This window comes from Haemaphysalis longicornis, unplaced genomic scaffold, assembly GCF_048455015.1.
Source record: "Haemaphysalis longicornis isolate Haplotype H1 unplaced genomic scaffold, Haemaphysalis longicornis Haplotype H1 scaffold_8, whole genome shotgun sequence".
Classification (NCBI taxonomy): domain Eukaryota; kingdom Metazoa; phylum Arthropoda; class Arachnida; order Ixodida; family Ixodidae; genus Haemaphysalis; species Haemaphysalis longicornis.
In genome coordinates, this window is record NW_027526445.1 from 72,756,365 (window position 1) to 72,778,652 (window position 22,288).

Sequence of the window (22,288 nt, forward strand, 5' to 3'; positions counted from 1 at the left end):
GTGTTTACACAAGTCAATTGATGCAGAACATATGCAAGTTGTGCCACAGCAATGGAAGCACAACTGACTCGAACTGGGCAAAGCCTGTCAGTAGCACGCACAGTGTTCTTAGGCTAAAAACAAGCTTGGTTGCATTTGCAGCCCTGCACACTGAGAAACAAACAGACTTCAAAGAATCGTCGTTAGGAAAGCTCTGACACATTTTCTCACGCCCCATACAACAGGCATTGCTGTACTGAAAATGAGCGTAAAATAAAAGGTGACATCACACATGCTTCTTATTTTACTGTACCCATATATATATATATATATATATCTACTGCAGGATTTGCTCTCGGAACACAACTGAGAAACCGCACCACAATACTCAAACCAACTGCTCCGTTGACTGCAAAAATGCACTTACCAGCATCAGATACTTTGCTCTGCGATTAGTTGTCACCAAAGTTATTACAATCTGCAGACTGTTCATGTTGCTTAGTTTATAAACTATCATGGTCTCTCCTAATGAGCTCATCACAGGCAGTAAGATCAGGCCACCACGTAAACATAAGTGTATGTTTAATATTAAACATACACTTATGTTTATGTTTACACTTATGTTTACGTAATATTAAACATACTTATGTAATCAAGCGTGCACTGCGAATCAAAACAACTCTCCATCAGAACTCAAGAATGAGTTCTTTGCAAAGCAGGTTTCAAACATGTCATCATTTGGCGTGCTTGATGCCATTCAGTTCTTTCTGAGTTGAATTTGTGCCACGTTAAGTCACTTAAAATATGGGTGCAAAACGAAAGAGGGAAAGGTAGGCTTTATTTTTGCACGAAGCACCGTTTGTTGTCGAACAAAAGCCGAGTGTGGTACACAAGGTCTGAAGTTTCAGTTTATACAACAAGTTATTTAACCTCTAGTGATTCTTGAAGGGCTAATTCTTTCTTGCTTGCAGTGTCAGTTTAATGGAAGGTCCCCTCGATTGCACCTCGAACAAGTGTGTGTGGAAGAAGCCACCATGAAAAGAATTACATGGCACAAACGCAACTGAAGTGGGATACTTATTGGCTAGAGTGAGATGACACTGAGAAAAGTGTGAAGGACCGAACCTTGCCCAACGGAGGGTGGACGTCGAAGAAGAACGTCCGGTTGATGTACCAGCTGCCCATCTTGCCAAAATGGGTCTCATCCCAGCTGGAAAACAACGGACACACCCATCAGCACTTTAATACTCAGAATTATGTCAGCCTATAGTCTTTCTACTGACGTTCACAGGCAATATGAGAAAGCATCGTCCATATGAGAAAACGATACGGCCACGATGTATCTGGCTGCTATAATTATTCACTGTATTAAAAATTGTGCATGACGCTTAGCAATCACTCGCATATCAGGTAAAAAAGGAAAGTGGTATCTGCGGGGCACAATAATGAACTTGCTAAAACGGAATTCTTTTAACAATTATGAAATTTATACGGCTATCGAACTAGTAGTAGTGCACAGACGACTGATGGCAAGGAATTAGTGTATCGAGTCGAACTGTGCGGCGCAGCACTAAAATTTTTCGGTTGAAAAACCACCGATCCATATAGTAAGGCCATTTCGGGCGACCGCTGACGTCTGAAGCTTGAAAGCGTCAAAAATTCCTTGCAACGCATGCAGGCGTTGCTAATTGGCCGCCGAAATCGCACGTGCCACGCGCTGGTTTTGACAGCCATCGCACGCGCATAAGCACCGATCGGAACGCATACGCATGCTTTCGCAGCGGCACGAAACGTAGCTGAGAGGCTGCCACAACAGGTGTCATAACCACAGTCCGAAACTAGAGGATTACGTCGCGCCGAAAGCATCCCTCACCACACATGGTCGGGTTCGGTGATCTTGTACAGCCGCGTCGCCAGCGAGAGGCACACCACCACGAGAAAGACGGTCCGCAGGTGATCGCGTCCGATGTCATCGAAGCAGCCGACGGAGACGCCTGCTGCACCGCTGGCCGCCGCGGAAGAAGCGGCGTCCGCTTTTCTCTTTGCGGGCGTTTTGGCCGTCATCCTGCGGACGTGGGCATGCCGTGCACAAGATGCTGTCCGGCCGTGACGACCAGCCCTGTGACGCCGCCGAGTGAAGCACTACAGACACCCGGAAAGAAGGAACGGTGGCGAGCACGGAAATCATGAATTCAGTGGCAGCCGCTCGGCAAGGGAAGACCGGTTCCGTGCTTCCGAGCAACGGGACAAGAACGGGCCGAAGAGAGGAGGGCGCGAGAAGTTTATTTTTGTGGGCGCCGCCATCTTGTGAAACTCTTCTCACGTGTGCTGCCATCTGTCGCACTGAGAGCGAAGTTTTCGGTTCCCGCCGCCGGGAAGCAAAATGTAAAAACAGCTGCACGTTCAACAACTGTTTCAAGTGGCTACCTGGCGACCCACCCGTATCATGAGTGTTCTGTGTCATGAGCAGCCTCAGGGTATGTTGTTGACTTGTGCATCTAAATTGAATGTATTTCACCGCCTTAATAGCTCTACGAGCTGTACTAGTAAAAGCAAAACTTCAGCAAAGTTGTTCGAACACCTGCGCTAAACTGGTTTGCTTATCATAACGCCACCGAAGTTTTCAGATTAACTGGCTAAGCCCGGCGAGACAGGGCTCCTGGGCTTGACGCGTTAATGAGGGGCTAAGGAATGCAGCATCCTATCTGCTTGGAAAGATTGCGACAACCGATTGGTGAGGGGCAGGAAAGAGCTGTGTGACTGGTTTTTTTTCGCTCCCTTGCCGAGCAAGCGAAGATCTTCAAGGCTGCTCCCAGTCGCCGGCGGGTCGTCTTTCGCTGCAGATTAGCTGTTGCCGTTCCAAGCGTTGGGGCCGCGTCCACGTCAATTTCAAGCTCGTTTGCTTTGACAGTGCGTTGTGGCCGAGTCGAGTCTGTAGTGATGTCTTCAAAGGTATTGTAACCAGCCTTTACAGATCAATTCATACCTCTCGTAAATAATTCCGAGTTTGAATCTCTCGGGCTCACCCCCCTCGCGCAAAGATATGTCTCGTGTTGTGGGTGGGAGCAAATGAATTGCCGGTGGTCGGGCGGACTGAGTTCAACACTCGAGGAAATTTCCAGCCTGTGTGCGGATCGAGTTTGGGATTGGATTATTTAATCTAAAGATAAGTGTCTCATATTTCGTGTGTACGGATCTTAACCATTATTTCTCACTTCTCGTGCACAAAAGAAAAACATGTAAGAGGAACCCAGCCAAATCTGGGCCGAGTTTGGTGATTATAAGCGTTTCACATTCCAAGTGTCTCACTTGCTCGCAAGAAGAGAAAAACATGTATAAGCGAGTGCAATGTGTTTTCCAGCCCGTGCTGTACTCCTATTTCCGGAGTTCCTGCGCCTACAGGGTCCGCATTGGTATGCATCTCCTCACATGTTGTGTTGCACTTCAGTGCCTGCTTTGCACTGTTTGGGACTATATAACAATCATTAACGACTATTCACTGTCTTCTTTATATTCTCTGCCAGCCCTGGCATGGAAAAATGTTGACTACGAGTACAAGACTGTCAACCTTATCAAGGATGGCGGTGAACAGGTGGGCAAACTTCGTCCTGTCATTTACCGTTGTCCTTGTCTTCCAAGCAGTTATCGCGCTTTGACGCGGGCTTCACAGTCATCGCTGGATATATTGACAGGGAGCGGCCATGTACCGATTGTATTTACCAGTCCTGGGATGTGTACAGGCAATCTTTGTGGGACAGACGTGGTAATGGTGTTCACCAGCAGATTCCGAGTATAACTGCTTGAGTCTTTCTACAGCATCATGGCATATGCGCTTCATTTCTTCCATGCTGTGGTCCTCTGGTGGCTTTTTTGAAGAGCCACTCGATGGTTCTTACCACCCAAATTGCTACAAATGCATCTGGCGATACATCATCAGTGATGGTGGCTCCTCGGGTTTTTATAGGTAGCGCAGCACCTCAAGCAGATTTTCACGCAGCAACAAGGTCCGCAACTTATGTTCCTGCGAACTGTTGCTGCAAAAAAAGTGAGGTTTAGCAGCTTCGGGCTTCTGTGAATTGGCTGCCTGATGTCACATTTATTCTGCTTGGCTTGACGTGAATGATGGCGAGTTCTTTGGCACATCGTATAACATAAACGTGGCTTGCACATGACGTCGCCATCGCTCTTTGTGGTGCATTGCTCTTGGCTTTCCCAGCACTGGCAGAGATAAGAGTGGCGGATAACTCCACTGTGCGTGCGATGCTTTAACATGGCTGCTACAGTGATGTCAGGGAAAGCTATCTATAGATGACTTGCACTGACATGAGCTTAGATGCCACATTAGTGAGCCACAAGCATGGCGAAAGGCTGTGCACTTATCTGATGCTCTTATCATGGAGAGTGCTGGGAAAGCCAAGTGCAATGCACCGGAAAGAGTGATGGCGACGTTATGTGCAAGCTATGTATACCGGAGAGACAAGGGAGGCGTGGAGGCCAAGTTCTGATTGCTGCCTTGTCCGTACTTACCGTTAACCACTGGTATGACCTTTGAACTCACTGACCTGGGTGCGATATATTTTAAACTCTGCGTTCCATATCAGTCTGCTCGAGTAGTGGGTTTACTGCCGGCCCTCTTTGCCTGATTCTCTGTAGAAGTTACTGGATACCTCTCGCAGTCCTGCCAGGGCGAAATTGTTTCGTGACTATTTGCCGCCCCGCGACTTCAGCCCACATAGACTGGTAGGCTCATAACAAACCAGTGGCAGGGGACTCCACAGGTGACGGGTGCTAGACACTGTATGCCACTCAGACAGGCTAGCTTCCTGGATCTCCTTTTAACTGCGAACATTATGACGCTGCTTTCCTGTGACTCATGTGTAGGTCCTGGTGGAAGTGACCACATGGCCTTAGGCATGTGTTTTCTCCCAGGAATCCTTACCTCGGCGTGGAGTGTGGCAGTTCCACGAAGCTTTTCACTCAAACCGTGCCGAATTGGCTCATCTCGCATCTCGGTGCGACTGTGATTGCCGTTTTAAATTTGAACTGTGGCATGATTTCGCTGTTACTATACAGCATGGTGCCAATGGGCTCCTTGGAGCACTCTAGAGACCTACAAAATGGCTAGCTGCAAATGAGTGTTGGTTAGGAAAGTAGTCTGGCTGCAGTGGGCTGAAAGTCTCTAAACAGACCCTAAAATCAATTGTGCACACCACTTACACTAGCGACAGCTGTCAAATTTTACTCGTGTCTAAAGAGGACTTAATGTGGTCTTTGTCCTTTGCGAACAGACTGCAGTCTAGTGGTTCCTGTTTCACGTTGCCTTTGTACATTGTGCAGCAGTTCACTCCACTTTTCTCTCAACACCGATTTTTTCATTGATGGCATTGACTGTCTCGCACAACACATGTCTTGCATCTGTGAGCACTCTGGCTATATCAATGGACCACCTCTATGAGGCTTTCCATCAGATTTGCTCCTCCTTATCACCAGGTCCTGATAGCTGCAGTCTGTGTTTCCTGAAGATGCTTGCGCTGTACGCACCTCCAGCCTTGGCTTCAGTTCTCCAGTTGGTTGCGGATACCGCCATTGATCCGGTCCTCTAGGACTACCGTTATAAGCCTGAATATAGGCCGATTTGGAATATTTGTCGGCCCCCTTACCTTGCGACCAAGAGATGGGGGAAAAAATAGGTCCACAACATTGTTTTGTGGAAGCTATAAGCACTCGTTTTCTCTATGGTTACTCATAATAACGGTCTGAAATTTTGTCGGACGACAGCTTCTGTGTGGCTGCTTCCCACACAGCAAGTCATCCTCGGTGCAGTCCAGGGAGTTGCTTATAAGGCATTTCTTAAACACTTACAAGACCATGTCATCAGAAAGAAAGCACCAAGCATGAAACACCCAGTGTGGACTATCGCGACAGCTGGTTTGTGCAGGCGGCCAGTGGGTGACTCGGGGTTGTCGCCAGCCACCCGTTCATAGAGACGTACGACGCTCGCGAACAAAAGTTGCCACCTTGTCCTTCACTTCCAGGTGCACGGTGCGGCACCCATGAAACAAGGTCTTCTGACCGTTGCATATTGAGAGATGCCCCTTTTGCTTACACCAGTAGAGTGCACTCTTTTAAGTGCCACCAAAGTGGCGCTAGTCGAACATGTTGGTGTTGGCTTGGGTATACTGTAATATGACATTTCGTTTAAATGCTGTGAAGTGGCATCAAGTGCCTGAACTTATCTTTATCAAGAAGAAAATTGCGTGCACACACTCACTGACAATGAGGCAAGCAAAAGAAAGAAAAAACGGTGGCGGCATGTCTGATTGATGTCAGCGGCAATGGTTCCTTTGCAGTTTGGGTGAACCCTATAGGCTGCCTGGTTGCCAGATGACACTGACCAGTATATAGGTCGAGGGTTTACTTTTCTGCAAATTTTTTGGTAAAAAGTCTCTACCTATATTCCGACTTATACAGTAGGCACTGGGGGCCCGTATCCTCTGGGTCATGACAAGCTCACAAACAAGCTCTTTTCCAACTGGACAGTTTCCTTTCACGCAGAACCAATGGCATGAATTTGAGAGGGTGCTTAACTGGGCCCTGCTAGACTGGCTTGCTAACAACAGCACCGTGTCACCTTCACAGCATGGGTTCACACTAGGTAAAAACTGCTAAAGAGCCTTGGTCACCATCACATACTACAGCAGTGGTGTGTTGAATGGTCACACTCCCACAGGTCTCTCTCAGCTTGGCCATGGCGAGGCATTTGGTACTTTGGACATCCAACTGTTCTACAAAAGGCCACCCATTTAGGCATTCATGGGCCCCCATCAAAATGGATTGCACAGTTCCTCATAGGACACACACAGGAGGTCGTGCTTCATAGTATTCATCAGTGTCGTATGTTTTGACATCAGGCGTTCCACAAGGCGCTGCACTGGGGCTGCTACTTTTTTCCATTTATGTTAATTATATGCAAAAAACAAGGGACTCAGTGGCTGTCCCTGTGTAGGCTCGACTCTGCCTTGTTTTATCGAGTAAGTTCCACTCAAGAAAGGTGCGCTGCTGTCAGCCTGCTTGGATTTCTCATCAGCGGTTACATGGCTTGAAACACCTAACACGGTCACGCATCAGTAAACTGAAACTGAGCCACGACAAATGCACAGCTATGTGCTTCAAATGTCGCAAGGTGGTCAATGGGCTGTGTTGTTTCTTGTCTGGGGTTGATCACCATCGTTACACTTAGTGCTGTTCATTGTTACGATGCTGCTGCTTTGTATGTGCAAAGAATGTGAGTGTTTCTTCATAGCGTATATTTTTACAAACATGCTAATGATGTTTGTGTGTAGGTGACCAGAGTGCTTGTGTTTGCAACAAATTTTTTGTGCTCAGAAGTGTGTACTACTTCTTTCCATGTACATTGCGCAGAACACAGCTGAATATGCCAAGGTGAACCCAATGGCACAAGTTCCGGCTTTGGTGCACAAGGGAGAGACATTCACGCAATCTGTGAGCACCCACTTCCTTAGACTTTTTCTAACCCAGTTTACCCGTTTTTTTGGTGGAATCACTTTGCAGTGCTGTGCTTTTGGTTCAAGATGAGCAACATCTACCTGTTGCAACTTTTCCACTAAGCTTGTTAGGAGCAACACTAAGTTGCTGAGCCTAAGAGTGCAACAGGTGAACATTTTTTGCTTACATTGATTGCGGATTGTGGCATTGTAGTGTTGCATTGTTGTTTTAGCACTTACAACAAGGTTAAATTTAAAATTTGAACAAGGTTGAAGGCAATCTTGAGACAAAAATACCTTAAAACAAATCTTAAAAAACGTGCAAGTTAGGAACTGCAACTTTTTTGTTCTGTTTACTTGATAAGTAATTTTCGCCAAGTCTGTATTACAGAAACTTTTAACCAGTTTCGAGTTTGCATCTTGTTTATTCTTATTTTGATAGAGTTCAATTTATTTTGACCACAAATTCGTCGAATGGCCCTTGTTTTAAGCTTCTAGCATTACAGTAAAACTTCATTACAAGAGACACTCAACGGACCTGATAAACATCTCTTGTAGCCAAAAATTCTAAAAAGAGTACACAGTTGAACATAACCACTTTGTTATAAATCAGTATCAAAGTGTATTCAGACAGGTCTCCAAGAAAATGATCACTATGGCTTAACTCTTTCGTGACCGCACCTATTCAAAATCGTTCAGTTTGAACAATACTTCGGGAGCTCGTTTTCATAGCATTCCAGGCGTTCCTGGAACAAGTAAAGCTATTAGTAGTTAGCTTAGACAATGCCTTTTCAAAATCAGTTTTGTTTTCGTTTTTGCAACAAAAACGGGATTTTCGATGCGCGCTTGCATCAGCCTGAGTGTAGATATGGGGCCTGGTCATCGCGCGTCACTGCTACCAATGAAGAATGCGTGCCACTCATAATTACTCTGCATCAGCGTTTGGTATTTGTTATCAGGGCACAAATGGTGAATCAGCAAACCATTTTCAATCGTCAGGTTTGCACTCTGACAGTAATAATCCCAGAAATCGGCTGAAAATGTCGAGCAGTGCCTGCTTGCAAAGCTACTTTATGATTTTAGGCAGTTTTATTGCCTTTGCGCACGTTGTTCTAAGTTGTGTGGTAGTTCTACTTACCCTGGAACCATTCGCGAACAGTTTACAACAGTTTCAGTTTCGTATCTGCATCGCGAAATTCATATTTAGCGCTACTACACAGTTACCCAACTTCAAGGCTACCTGCCAAGGCGTCTTGAGCATCCGCGACTGATCCTCGAACAAAGCATGCTGGTCCTCATTTCACCCAACCCTAACCCGATTTCTGCGATAAGAACTTCAGATGCAAGTCAAAAGACCGCACCCAGTCGCCGTCGCCAGATATCTGTTCCGACGAGGACAGCGCTTCAAACTGGCCTTACACACTACCAGCTGTGTGCCTTCCAGTTTTGTTTCCATACGAGGGTATCTCCGGGGGTCTAGTGTTGCTGCTTAGTTGAGCTGTCTATTCGGACAGAGTCTCCGATAAGTTTTTGTACTGTTTCATTTCAAAAATGTTAGGTGACGCTGAAGTGCAGGAGGCTCGTAGTGCTGGTCTTATTTATCGCGCAACAGCTACTTGGCCAACGTTTGCAGGGCACGATTCTAGCACATCGCACCTCACTCCTGCAAACAAGGCCACAATAGCAAATCAGAAGGTGATAATAAAGTGCAAATTTATGTTTTGAGAGATAACTGACTGTGAATGTCAACAAGCATCAGCCACGGAGTACTGTTTTCAGCTTCATGCATGTATTTCCGCATCGCGTGCTTGTCCCAAATATTGTGCTGGCTGTAAATGCAAAGTCAGTCATTGACAGGATGTTTTTATGTTATGTGGGGGCAAATTGGTGCCTCTGATAATGTCAAAGCGCCAGATTTCTTCCAGGGAACTACCTGAAATTGCACATTTTGAAAGGGAGGTTGGGCTTCACCGCATGGCACGAGCACCACGCATGCTAACTTTTTTTTATATCTGACAGACTGTTCTGCGCAAGTCGACATTCTTTCTAGGGCATGTTTTTGAAATGTTTCCCTAGAAAATGTAATTCTAATTTTTTTCTACTACCGGTGGTCTGTTATACACAACTCCTTTTTTATCACTTTCTTCGACAACTTGATGAAAATTTTGATTTTGTTATTTTTTTTGCAACTATGATGTATGAAAATATTAAAAGAAAAACTGGTGTTATTCTGCATTCTGCATTTCCTGCAATATTCTGCATTTTGTGTTCCTGTAATTAGTGCCTAACCAATTTTTTAGCAGAAAAAAAGTTTTCTTGGACCCCTAAAAATCGGTAAATTTTCCAGCAGTCACAAAAGAGTTAAGTCATTCGTATTAGTGTTAGGGACTGCAGATTGTATTAGCTTCCTTCCCAACTTTCCTAGGTAAAGTACTTCACTTTGCAAGTGTCCCTGTTCTCACACTATGAATAAAGTGCTCTTAGACAATTGTCAGCCTTAAACTGCGACGCTTTCTGTCATCCCACAATACCCTCGTCATCCTACTCCTCTGGTTCGTCCTCGAAGGCACCATTTACTTGCGCGAGAATCGCATGATGTGCAGGCTCCTTGAGTACACAAGGTCCACATCTGGAAACACAATTTCCTCAAAAGCTTCTGGAACCTCTGTGGCCTTTGGATGCAGGCCCAAGCTTCATCTTCAGGGCAGTTTTCCACAAGGTCCTTCATATAAGGCTCCCTTTCGTCGTGTCTCTTCTAAATAGCGAATAATTTACTCCAGAAAACTCGAAAAGTTGCCCTTAGTAACAGAGTGTCTCTTGTAACTAACCATGTCTTTTGTATACAATGTTGCTAACATGGTGAACATAGGAAAACCAACCGAACGATTTTCAAATGTCTCTTATAACCAAATGTCTCTTGTAACAAGGTTCTACTGTACTGCCAGACATCATCCATGTTTGTGTGATTGCATTGCAATTCTAGAAAGGCTGTGTTTATAATGTGATAATATGGTTGCTCGCAGCGAAAAGCACCCGTTGAGTCAATCTCAAACAGGTTTCAGACGATCCTAGCCAGTTACGTGAGACTACTTACCGGCTAGCACGAACTAGAATTTCTGTGATATTTTCTTGTTTCACTGGCAAATGGGGCGCATTCTAGAAGTATATGTAAATGCCTACCAGATGGGTCGCAGATTCCATTCATGGCTACGGTGGCTTTTCCTGTAAGGATAGTTTAAAACCTCAATGGCTCGTGTGCCTTATATCGGCGCCCATTAAATAAGCCCCAGGTGTTAAAAATAAATTCATAGCCCTCCACTTCGGCGCAGTACATAGCCCGCGTGTAGCTTTGGTGCGCGAATTCCTTGACTTGGGTTTAAAATTTTTTTCAACAAAAGGGGCCCACTGAATCGAGCTGTGTAGCACCTTCATTTCATGGTATCCGTCAACCCATTGTAGCTTCTTTTGTCTTATATGCAAGCAAGTAAAGGTCAAACGTACCAGTGGGCCCCAGGTGGTGAGTGCATTACCTGAGGCCGTAGGCTAGAGTTGAAATTTGCCCGATGAAACTGAACAAAAATGTGCTGCATTCCATCAGCAGCTGCACAGCTAATGAATTTTTTTAAAACATGCTAATTTTAATCACAAAGCTTTGGGTAGTAAACAGGGAGTCGAGATAAAAACGTAAGCAAAGGAGGTGATCTCCAGCTCACGTGTTCCCACTTCACCGTTAAAAGCTTTGTCATCTGAGAGCCAGTGGTGACTATCCATAGTATCTCTTGACAGCTGACTGCCCAGTCTTGTCCAATTTATCAAAACCTCATCATTCGAGGGATGCGTGGGTCTGAGTGATACTAGTTAAAGCACAATGTGTGTTGTTTTATTCCCGTATGTAAAAACATTATCATTCAAGCAGGAGGTTTAATCTGTCTGTGGTTAGAAGGCAACCTGCATTGCCGTCATGTAGCTTACGGAAAACTGTGTTCATTAAAAGACTGTTCACGTCGACTGGTTGCAACTTAAGACGTGACAGGCCTGATAGGAACTGAAAGGTGTAGCATCTTTGAAACTGCCTTTTTTTTATCCTGTGGCCGACTGCGAGCCTAACATGGGGAAAAACATTTGCGTTGAAGGCTGTTCCCTTTCCCATGCATTCTCCTTTCCCGGCCACTTCCAGCTTGCCATCATTGAGTACCTGGAGGAGACGTACCCCGAGCCACGGCTACTGCCAAAGGAGCCAGCCCAGCGGGCAAAGGTAACGGCCACCACACTGAATCTGGTCACGCAAGTTGTTTCCTGTGGAGTTGTATATGCTGGAAACATTGACTGGAAGGACGTCTTCTGGCATGTGGCACAGTGGAGTATTGTCTTGTCTTGATGATAGGGGCAGAAATGTTACGAGAGCACGAGGTCGCGGGTTCGATTTCCGGCCACGGCGGCTGCTTTTATGATAGAGGCGAAAAGCAGAAACGCCTGTGTGTATGAGATTTCGGTGCACGTTAAAAAAAATCCTCTGGAGGTGGTCAAAATTAATCCGGAGCCCTCCACTACGGCACGCCTCATCGCCTGCGTTGCGTTGACGCGTTAAACTTTACAATCAATCAATCAGAAATGTTATGGTGTTGCCCGTACTAATGAGGATCATCTCTGAGGGCATGTGATGCACTCCTCTCCAGGGGTATTTCAGCCTTCCCTCGACCGGGGAGCGTTTAAGAGAGGAAGGGCTATACAAGAACTTAGCAATGCTGGAGGTACAGGCGGTGCAGTTATTTCACGAAAAACTCCCTTCTCCTGATACTCTCTGGGTCCACCAGTGCTTAATTGTGACTGCGAAGGGGCGGGAAAAGTGGAGTCATTTCCCTGTTGTCAGAAACATGGATGCAAACCCCAACCTTACTTAGGTATAGCCATGGAAATTTTTTAGGGTTAGAACAGTCACAGCCCAAAGCCATGTCTTTATGAAATCAATCTTTAACTAACTCGCCTACACTGCCCCTGATTACGTCAGCTGCACTCTTAAATGCCACATTTGGAGTATGATTGTGCACGCTTATGATAGCAAACTATTTATTTGTGTATGATTAATAAAGAGAAGGAAAAAAATTAAAACATTTCTAGGGGAAAAAAAAGAAAAGAATCTGGACAGATTGCGTTGTCTTCTAGCTGTGTCTGACAGTGTTAAAGAACAGCTCTCAGCAAGCAATATAGTAAAAGCTAATAAAAACATCCTGTAGCGTATGAAAAGTTTTGATCCTCTGCAGCATGGTGATTCGAGAGTCAAACATCCAGCTGAGGTCTGTTGAGAATTGTGGGAGGTTCCGTAGAGGCAATTGCAAACCAAGAATAGTCATGTTGCATGGAAGAGCATCTTTGAAACAATCCCGAAACAGAGTATATGACAATCAGCCACTAAGATGACTCTACCATTATATTGAGTTTTATGTATATTTTAAAGTTGCATAGTTCACAGCGAAATTGTAAATATTGTGCAATTCCCATCCGCTGTCAATAACGTGGGCTTCTACGGGAGGGAAACGGACATCCTCGTGTTTGTTCACTGGAATAAAACTAGTTTTTCTGTGTCATTGAGGTAATTAACCAGGAAGTACGCTTAATCGCAAATTACAAGCGTTTTTTGCTTCGTGCACCCCTTGGACTACGTCCTAGTCAAAGCTTATTGTCGCTCATGTTGAGGCTTGGCACAAAGGCTTCGCTAGTCATCCTTCTTCACAGAGTGGAAGGGCACGGAATCGTTTTTTTGGGGGTGTCCTGCTTGACTGCCTCTAGAAGCTAGAGAAACAACTTTATGCGACATTTACTTGCACAAGTGCTTCCAGGGAATCTAGACAGCCGTGCTACCCACCGCGATGGCTCAGTGGCTAAGGCGTTGCGCTGCTCAGCACGAGGTCGCGGGTTCGATTGCCGGCCACGGTGGCCACTTTTCTGATGGAGGCGAAAAGCAAAAACGCCCGTGTGTAGTACGCGATTTCGGCGCACGTTAAAGATCCCCAGGTGGTCAAAATTAATCCGGAGCCCTCCACTACGGCACGCCTCATCGCCTGCGTTGCGTCGGTGCGTTAAACACTACAATCAATTAGACAGCAGTGCTGCCACGGGGCCTTTGCTGCAAATCACAGAAATTACAGAAGTCCATAATTTTCTGCAATTTACGGAAGTCCATAATTTGAAGTCTGTAATTACAGTTGGTGCAAAATTACAAAAGTCTGGGCTGCAAAATTTTCTCTGGTGAAACTTCCAGAGCAGTGCAACTTAAAGACTGGGAAGTAAGGTATTTCTGGCCTCAGTCGTATCTGAAGCAGAACTAGGAGGCACTATGATTTGGGAGTAGTGCCAACATCCACGCTTCGATAGCAGGACAATATTGAAAGAGAGGGAGGAAAGAGGTGGGGGGTTGTTGCCATGTGTATATGCCTACAACATTGCTCTCTTGTCGGAGGGCCCCTGTGCATTTGAAAATGTTGCTTTGGATGAGTACTAAAATATTTGAAGAATGCCGCGTGTGTTTAGTGTAAGCTCGGTGTTTGAGAAGCGGCACTTCTTTCTCTTATCATACGACAGGCCCGTGCCATAGCCGAGTTGATCACGTCAGGAATCCAGCCCCTGCAGAACCTGAACGTTCTCCTGCGGCTGGACGAATCCAAGAGGAACGAGTGGGCCGTTCACTTCATCACCAAGGGCTTCAAAGGTGAGCAATGTAGTTGGTAGCAGTGCGAGGCATTCAAGGCCCTTAGAGGTATGTTCAGCATATGGTATGAGAGAATGCACTGCTAAAACTCTGCAGTAAAAAAAAAAAGGGCACGTTTCGCTGACACTATAGGAGCGAGTAGCTAGGTTCGCAGTGCCTCCAACATGTCCTTTTGGTTTTTCCAACTATCAGCTAGGGGGCTTACTGTTCTTGGGACCCCTAGCTGAAGGGAGGCCTAAAAGATGGGGCTTTTCACACATTTGCCAACAGGTTCAGTCCTTTCTTTTGCTTTTGTTTCAAGGTTCCAATAGGGAAGCTTTTGGAATCCTCTAAATGTTCAGGGGCGGAACAGCTGCGTTTAGCGCCAAACTTGCTTACCTGTGCCATCCTGCGCTGCAGAGCCCAAATTTAGCTACGAGATACAACCGCCACGATGCCGTGTGGCCAAAAAGACAGCCAAAACATCGCGTTTTCGGTTTCATCAAGGCGGTTATGGTTTTGATTTCATCAACGAGCAGCTATGGAAGTTAGCTCTTGCTTAGCTGTAAGGCCACAGGCACTACGCGCTTTGTCCACCTTCACTTTCGATTTTTTTGTGGCACATTAATTTTTTCACGGTTTCATGTGCCGGTGCTGACCGCTGCGCCACAGTCAATGGAAAATGATCGAAACCGAGTGGGATTCTTTTTGTCACATTGGAAATAAATAGAGAACAGAATAATACTCACATGAAAGCTGTAGTTCGATGGAGGTGAACTTCGGTTTATTTGATGTTTTTTTTAGATGAGCGTAGCTGCATGTATTAAACAAACAGGATTGTGGACGCTTTGCCCTTGCTCGTTAATTCGGTTCTTCTTTGGGGTGGAGTAACTACAGTAGACTCTCGATAAACGGAACTTCAAGGGACCGGAAAAATTAGTTCCGTTTAACAGGAGTTTCGTTTACTGGGAGAGATGTTCTAAGGTGCAAATTTATGTGCCTACACACTTTTAAGGGCATTCATGGAACTCTAACCACTAGAAAGTGACTGTAGCTGATAGTTTTAAGAAAGCAAGAAAACTACATGAGGCGTAGGCACAGCACTCACAAAGTTGATTTGGCAACAATGAGTCGCTGTGCACTACAAAATGCGTCAATTATTTTTGTTTGAGTCCTTGCAACTGCATCTTCACGGAGGCAAAAGACCTCAACTTTGTGAGTGCTTACGAGCCACCGAATTTAGAAGACGGCAACGTGGTAACGAAGGACGAATAGCACAACGATGGCACGAACGAGGCGACAGGAGGTGAGCCCTGTAGCCTCGGCATCTAGAATCGAGACCGAACGGCTGGAACAAGAACTGCGATGTTGCATTCGTTGCGCTAACACGGCTGACCACTTATGAGACGAGGCTTACGAGGCCAACAAGGCTAAAAAAGCATGGAGGAAGAAAAAAAAATCCCCCCACCTCCCCGAAGGGGATCGTGCGGAAATGCGAATGCATTGGGTGCACCGATGAGTGCGCTGCGAGTAAATATTATTAATGGCGTACTAAATGAAGAGAGACGAGAGTGTGAACGTAACCATTTATTCATTCATCAGCACCTGTTTGTGTTATCGTTGTACCTGACGGCCACAATCACCGCCTTGTGGTCGCTGAAGTGCACGGTCAAAGGGTCTTTGAGAAGCATACGCGCGTCACAGTTTCGCGTAAAGGCCAGATCAATGCAACACCCGTGAATGGTAGTGGGGCACGTGTCGGAGCCGGCAGAGACACACTGCATAGAGTACTTGGTCTGCATGTACTCCACCAGCCACTCGCCACTCTTCTTGCTTTGGTATCGTTGCCGCGAGGGATTCGACTTCACCGACTTCCATCGCTATCAAGGCACAAGTCAGCGCGAGCTCTCTCTCCCTAAGCCCGAGCTCCGCGATGCGAGCGCCCTCACACGCCGAGCGCGCTCCTCCTCTCTCCTTGCCCTCCGCTACTCCCGCCCGAGCTACCACCTGCTCCGGTTGCTAGGCGCGCCACAGCTGTTGCTAGGGCGCACGCCGGCCAACGCACGACAACCCCCGACTAAGAAATGCATTCGCATTTAAAAAAACAACAAGAACGAAACAGCCGGAACCGTAAAAAGCTGATTCTCATGCCAGTGGATTTCACAAGAAGTTCCATTTCTGGTTCCGTTTACACGGTGATACGGAAATTTTAGTTGCGATTACCGAGAGTTTTTTTATGTTATCTGAATACAAAACCAATCAAATTCCAGGCAACTGTTCCGTTTAAGCGGCTATTCCGTTTAAGCGATTTCCGTTTACCGAGATTCTACTGTATACTCATTTTTGCGTGTAAACTTTAAGGTTATAGCTTTGCTTTTGTGGAGGATCGTCCAGCAATAATTATGCCCTCTAACACGCTCTCGTTACGTAGTATGGCGTACGCTCGTCGACTCTCGCCACCCCGTGACGGCGAAGACAAAGTTATATTCTGCTTCGCATGCACTGATAGAAAAGATGCAAGCAAACGCCTTGTTTTACGGAATGCATCTGTGAGTTCGACACAAGGCGAGGCCTGTTATCTGATCCCCTTCGACTGCGCACGTGAGGTTTACCCTTTAACAGTGATAACACGGCGCACTTGCCTTGATAAGAATGATGTATCCTGGTTCTGAGTAGGTTCTAGTGCACGGTAGAATGCCTGATATAGTAGATAAATAGAGACCTGCTGCGGTGGCTCAGTGGCTAAGGTGTTGTGCTGCTGAGCATGAGGTCGCGGGTTTGATTCCCGGCCACGGCAGCCGCTTTTGTGATGGAGGTGAAAAGCAAAAACACCCGCGTGTACGAGATTTTGACGCACGTTAAAGATCCCCTGCAGGTGGTCAAAATTAATCCGGAGCTCTCCACTATGGTACGCCTCATCGCCTGCATTGCGTCGGCACGTTAAACACTACAGTAGTATCTAGATGATACGATTCTGGGTGATACGAATTTCGGGATGATACGAATTTCAAGAATGTTTTGGACGGACTATGTGATAAAGAATACGCTGTGATTCGGGATTATACGAACAGTTTCTTAAGCCTTCGCGGATGATACGAACGCGCGACTGACCGGCGCGCGCTTGCGAGGAGACCGGAGGCGGCGCAGTTCGTCTCGCAGGGGAAGATAAGCGACCGTGGCTAATGCGCGGGGCTGCCGCCCCTTTTCATACCCGCTTCCCTTCACCTCCAGTCTCTGCCGGCCGGCCGAGCGGCAGCGGCCACAGGCCCTCCTCTCCACACCTACCTCCCGAAACCAATCGCGAACTGCTTTCGCAAATGTGGGTTTCGTACGGGACCGGACGCAGTTCCTACAGGAGGCAATCAAGAACCCGATGGGGACTTGGTGATTGAAGGCTGGGAGAGTCTGGAAACGCAAGCTTCTGCTGAAGACTTCGTCACCGCCGACGACAACGTTGCGACCTGTGGGTTACAGTCTATCGAAGACCGACGAAGTGAATGACGTGGAGAGTGACAGTGACGGTGAAAGCGTCGACGTGTGTGACCAACTGCCGTCGACGTCGGAAGCCCTTGTCGCTGTCGATGTTCTGCGCCGCACCGTAAGTGCCGGCAGCGCAAGCGACGAAACCGCTAGACGGTTTTATTCCTTTCAGGCAGGTCTTCTTGGCGATATAGAGGGCAGGAAAGTGTGCAAACGAACACTATGGACTTTTTCGGCCGCAAGTAGTTATGCCCCATAAAGTATGTATGTGTTCATTTTCTTGTTCTTCTTAGCTTGTTTGGCCCATACGAATTCGCGATGATACGAATATTTCGCGTGCTCCCGGCGAATTCGTATCATCGAGATTCTACTGTACTATCAATCAAGTAGATAAATAGAATAAATGTAAGTGGCAGGGGGCCTTTCTGGCTGCTCCAAACATACTCCAAAAAAGCTTTTCTGGCTGGTGCAAGCCTGCTACAAAAGGCACTTTTGCGTGCGTCCAGAACTACTCCCAAACCCATGCACCCTGTTTCGCCCCTGAGTATTTCATCCTCCTACCCACACAGCCAGCCTCAGCGCAATGCGTATATTGTTGTCTGTCGCCTGTGATTTTTGCTTCTCAGTGGGGGGTACCCTCGCTTTCCCACTGCGCAGCACTTGAGGCCCTGCTTGCCACAACAGCTGGCAAGTACTGTGTGGGCGACGAGGTGACCATTGCGGACGCCTGCCTGGTGCCTCAAGTCTACAATGCCAACCGCTTCAAGGTGGACCTTGGCCAGTTCCCGGTGCTGTCCCGGGTGGCCGCAGCACTGGAGAGCCTGCCCGCCTTCAAGGCAGCCCACCCCTCCCGACAGCCCGACACCCCGCCAGAGCTCAGGGAGGCAAACTGAGGGGCCACACGTTCATAACACCACCAGTGGGCCGACAGGCTGGAGAGTGTGGATTTTTTCTTTTTTTCGAAATGAGCTAAATCCACCTGAACAGAAATAAGGAAAAAGGCAAAACTTTGTTACGGGACCAAAATACTACACTTGCAAAGCTGTTATGTGATATGTTAAATAAAGCAGTTAGCAATTACGAAATAATTGTTTACTTAATTACGTACTGATATTCTGATTAATTAATGAATCCCACCTGACAGTCCAAGCTTTTAGACGGTAACTCACAATAAGGCTGCCGTGTTGGTTATATGCCGTTAAACCAAAAGTACACTCCCATTGCCAAAATGGATTTCACCCATTTCGAAAAAAAAAAAAAAAAACTCTTCAATTGCCTGTTGGGTGTGCGCACACTCCTTGAGTCCTTACCTGCTCGCGTCTTCGTGACTGTTTTAGGAATAAACGTTATTTTGTAATCCAAGCGTTTCAGTTGGTTCCTTCTCACCCCCCAGCCAACATTGGCCTATTGGCTGCTGCATTGGGCAGTGAATTTGCACACCCACGTGTTTGCCACTCATTTTACACCTCAGCAGATTCTTCTGTGTTTCAACAAATATAAGTGCCGCAGCGGAAAATCAAATTGTAGCCAATGTGACTCTATCATTACTGGTACAGCTATGTAAAGGGTGTATTAAGTACGAAAGAGGTCCTGCAGATATTCGTGTTAGCCATTTCCCATAGAGCCTGAGCACTGGACAAAGCCTAAGTTCTTTTTACTGAGACTGTGTACCGTATTTATTCGAATCTAAGCCGATAGTTTTTTTGAAATACTGATAATCAAACTCCAGGGTCGGCTTGGATTCGAGGATTTTGAAACACCCACCAATTTCCAAGTGAAATTGAGGGAAGTGGCGCACAGCTAGCGCCACCCAGAAAAGAAAGTATTGTAGCCATTACTAGACGAGCCAGTAGCCACTTATTAAGGGGCCATAGCTGGGGGCAATGCCGCCATTTTGAACTGTGCAGATAGTCAGTGGCCTGCGTGTGGTGTGGCATTTGGTTTTGACAGCGCAACGGCACCAAACAAGCGGTGCCATTATAGTGCCGCTTTTAATAGAAAGTTGTTTCAGCCGCGGAGTTGTCGTCGAACGTTCAAGCCGGGCGGGACTTTGACGTGGATGAAAAAAATGTCCGACGTTGGAGGATGCAACGGGAGAGGATATTTGCGTGCGTCGCAACGAGGATGGCATTCACCGGACCACGAGAAGGCCGTGACCATGAAGTGGAGATGGCAATGGCTGACTTTGTTCGGATGCAGCGAGCAGCTGCCCTTCCAGTAACGATGGCAGTGCTCCAGGCAAAATCAAGGGAGCTTTCAAGGGAACGAGGTTTATTGCGGGCACACTTCAAAGCCAGTCGGGGCTGGCTACAGAAATTCATGAAGCGCTTCGGCTTTAGCCTCCGTCCTCGAACCTCAATCACCCAGAAGTTGCCCGGTGATTTTTAAGAGAAACTGATTGAGTTCCAGCACTGCATCTTTATGTTCAATAAACGTATTTTCTTTTTGTGAACACTGACCTCGCCTTTTTGTTCAGCCTACATTCGAAGAAAATATTTTTTTTTTGTGGCTTCGCACTTTCGGGGGTCGGCTGAGAATCGGTGCCGGCCTAGATTCGAATAAATACGGTACGAACTAGTTTCTGCTGCAAAGTTCAGTTACTTCCTTGTCAAGCAACATTTTCATGAATGTTCTATTCTTGAACCTTCCAAGTTATGTAGAAACAGTTTTCTCAATCTTGTTTATAAAAACTAGAGCTTCGTATACTAATATACAGTTTTTTGCCTCACAGTAGTTTGCAGGAGGACTTGCCAGGCTTGCGTGCCACCGAACTGGCGCGAAATTCCTCATCTCTAAACTTCTCATTTCGGGTTAGGGGGAAGCAAAACAGGAATCGTGGAGCGGTGGGAAAAGTAACGTGACCTCTCCCTGCCAGCAATTTTCACTGCAGAAGAGGAGGTGGAAAATGCATCAATAGGGTATTGAAAAGGCGCTTTTAAACGGGCACTGAATTGTTTAAAGTAGTACTTGTGGCTGCATCGTGCTTTGTGGCTGCGTTGCGCTCTCTCTCCATCTAATCCATAATTTTCTGTCCACTTAGCAGAGGTTTTGGACACCTTGGTGTAACTGTGGTGGGGTGAAGAACATAAGGCAGTATGCGCCGTTCACAGCCGCCCCACTAGCTACTGCAACACCTTTGCAATGCTTTGCACCGTGTTTGCAGGTGATCCAGCATTCAAAATTTGTTTTTTGCACTCCTTGTGTGATTAACTTCAACTGCCAGTTTGTTGGCACATGGGTTGTTACAGGCTGAGCATGCTAACGATCTACTAAGTCTACCCCTCTGGAGTCTTAGCCAATGTCATCAAACTGGTGGGGAGAAGGGTTCAAGGGAAAAGTCACTTTTGAATGCACTTTACAATAATAAATTCGCCTAAATCAGCCTGTAAAATTTTGAACATAGCCTTCGTGTTCTTACTTTATTCTAGTTATCTAGGTCATTGAGTGACATTTAACAGAAAAGGGGGAGCGGGGTTCATGCCTAGTTAATGAACCCTTTCCATGCTCCAACTTTTGGCTGCACCCATATCCTTCAAATCGACGTCGTCGCTTCTTCGGATGTGCAACAGTTAGTAGAATTCACGTCTAAACACCTATCAGATGCATGGGCTTACAAATAACGAAGCACAGCAATCGGAATAATTTCGGCGGGGTGCAGCCGCACGGACGACGGTCCCCTCGGTCAGCTCAGCCACGGCCATGCTCAGTGCAAGGGACACCAAAGCACTGTTTGCTTTTCTAAGGTGACTGTCTTGTACAGAACACTGTGTGGTCGGGTCACAACATGAATGATAACAAATAAATATACTCCAACCAAATACTTTTTCGAAGCTCCATCGGTTTTCTTTATCAGAGGTGACTAGATTTGGCCATGAACAGCAGTATAATACCGAAAATGTCTTTCTAAAATTTTTTTCCCTTCATGGTGCACCAAGAGAACTACCATCCAGCTTTCCCCGACTTGCCTGTATACGTGCCATGGCTCGAGGAGGATGCCTCGGAATAATTTCTCTCAGTGTCAGTCACCCGCGCTCTTCCGAAGTATATGCGGTGTTCGTATGTTTCACAGTGCTAAGCTAATCGGCTGCGCTGCTTGACATCCGTACGCCATTTTGGGGCCGTCGGAGTCATTTCGGGAAGTTTTGCATTTCACCGCTGTAAATGGCACGGCACCGCCCAAAGGAATTTTGTAAATAGCCCCTCGCGCTTTTTCTTTGGGCATGCTATCGCAGTGTTGACACAGTTTTGTGGGCCACAAGGAGGCCTTCGTTTTTGGGAATTTCGGGATATCGTCTTGCTTGCCGCTTTGGCGTTCACGTAAGGCAGATGCGGGGAGGTCGTCGGGAGATGGGCTTGCCTGGGCGTCATTTTGCTTTTTCCCACTTCTTGTAATGTGTTGTGCCCGTGCTGGATACCACACCTCAGCGATGCTACGTGCCACCGGACATACCGTGAAGGCAAACGTGAAGCTTCATCTCAGCGAAGAAGCACGCCACGCTTTGGAGGGGGAAGCAAGGAGCCATCTGGAAGAGAGGGACACCTGTCATTGATCGCTGAAGAGCGCTGCGATAAATGCTCCAAAGGGGATGGGTAATCTTCCCCTGTATATGCAGCACTACGTAGAGTACAAGATTAGGTG

At 46.7% G+C, this 22,288-nt stretch overlaps 2 protein-coding genes across 5 annotated transcripts in view; one reads left to right on the forward strand and one right to left on the reverse strand.

Moving 5' to 3' along the window:
- Positions 1 to 2,269, reverse strand: part of Tw (Protein O-mannosyl-transferase 2) — a 32,841-nt gene extending 30,572 nt beyond the window's left edge. The window contains exons 1-2 of the mRNA XM_077681319.1: positions 1,853 to 2,269; positions 1,105 to 1,189 (exon numbers count right to left, since the gene is read on the reverse strand). Coding sequence (XP_077537445.1) covers positions 1,105 to 1,189; positions 1,853 to 2,043 — 276 coding nt within the window. The 5' untranslated portion in view covers positions 2,044 to 2,269. The remainder of the gene's footprint in view (positions 1 to 1,104; positions 1,190 to 1,852) is intronic.
- The window catches only part of LOC144149660 (maleylacetoacetate isomerase-like), a 154,050-nt gene extending 135,039 nt beyond the window's left edge, over positions 1 to 19,011 (forward strand). Inside the window, exons 1-8 of one of the 4 annotated variants that reach the window (XM_077681322.1) lie at positions 2,388 to 2,405; positions 2,440 to 2,456; positions 3,341 to 3,392; positions 3,504 to 3,571; positions 7,402 to 7,482; positions 11,662 to 11,739; positions 14,064 to 14,190; positions 18,307 to 19,011. In XM_077681322.1, coding sequence (XP_077537448.1) covers positions 2,442 to 2,456; positions 3,341 to 3,392; positions 3,504 to 3,571; positions 7,402 to 7,482; positions 11,662 to 11,739; positions 14,064 to 14,190; positions 18,307 to 18,542 — 657 coding nt within the window. In that variant the 5' untranslated portion in view covers positions 2,388 to 2,405; positions 2,440 to 2,441 and the 3' untranslated portion in view covers positions 18,543 to 19,011. Of the gene's footprint in view, positions 1 to 2,387; positions 2,406 to 2,439; positions 2,457 to 2,651; positions 2,932 to 3,310; positions 3,393 to 3,503; positions 3,572 to 7,401; positions 7,483 to 11,661; positions 11,740 to 14,063; positions 14,191 to 18,306 lie in introns of those variants that run through there. The other 3 variants (XM_077681321.1, XM_077681323.1, XM_077681320.1) reach the window with 3 other exon arrangements.
- The last annotated feature ends 3,277 nt before the right edge of the window (positions 19,012 to 22,288 follow it).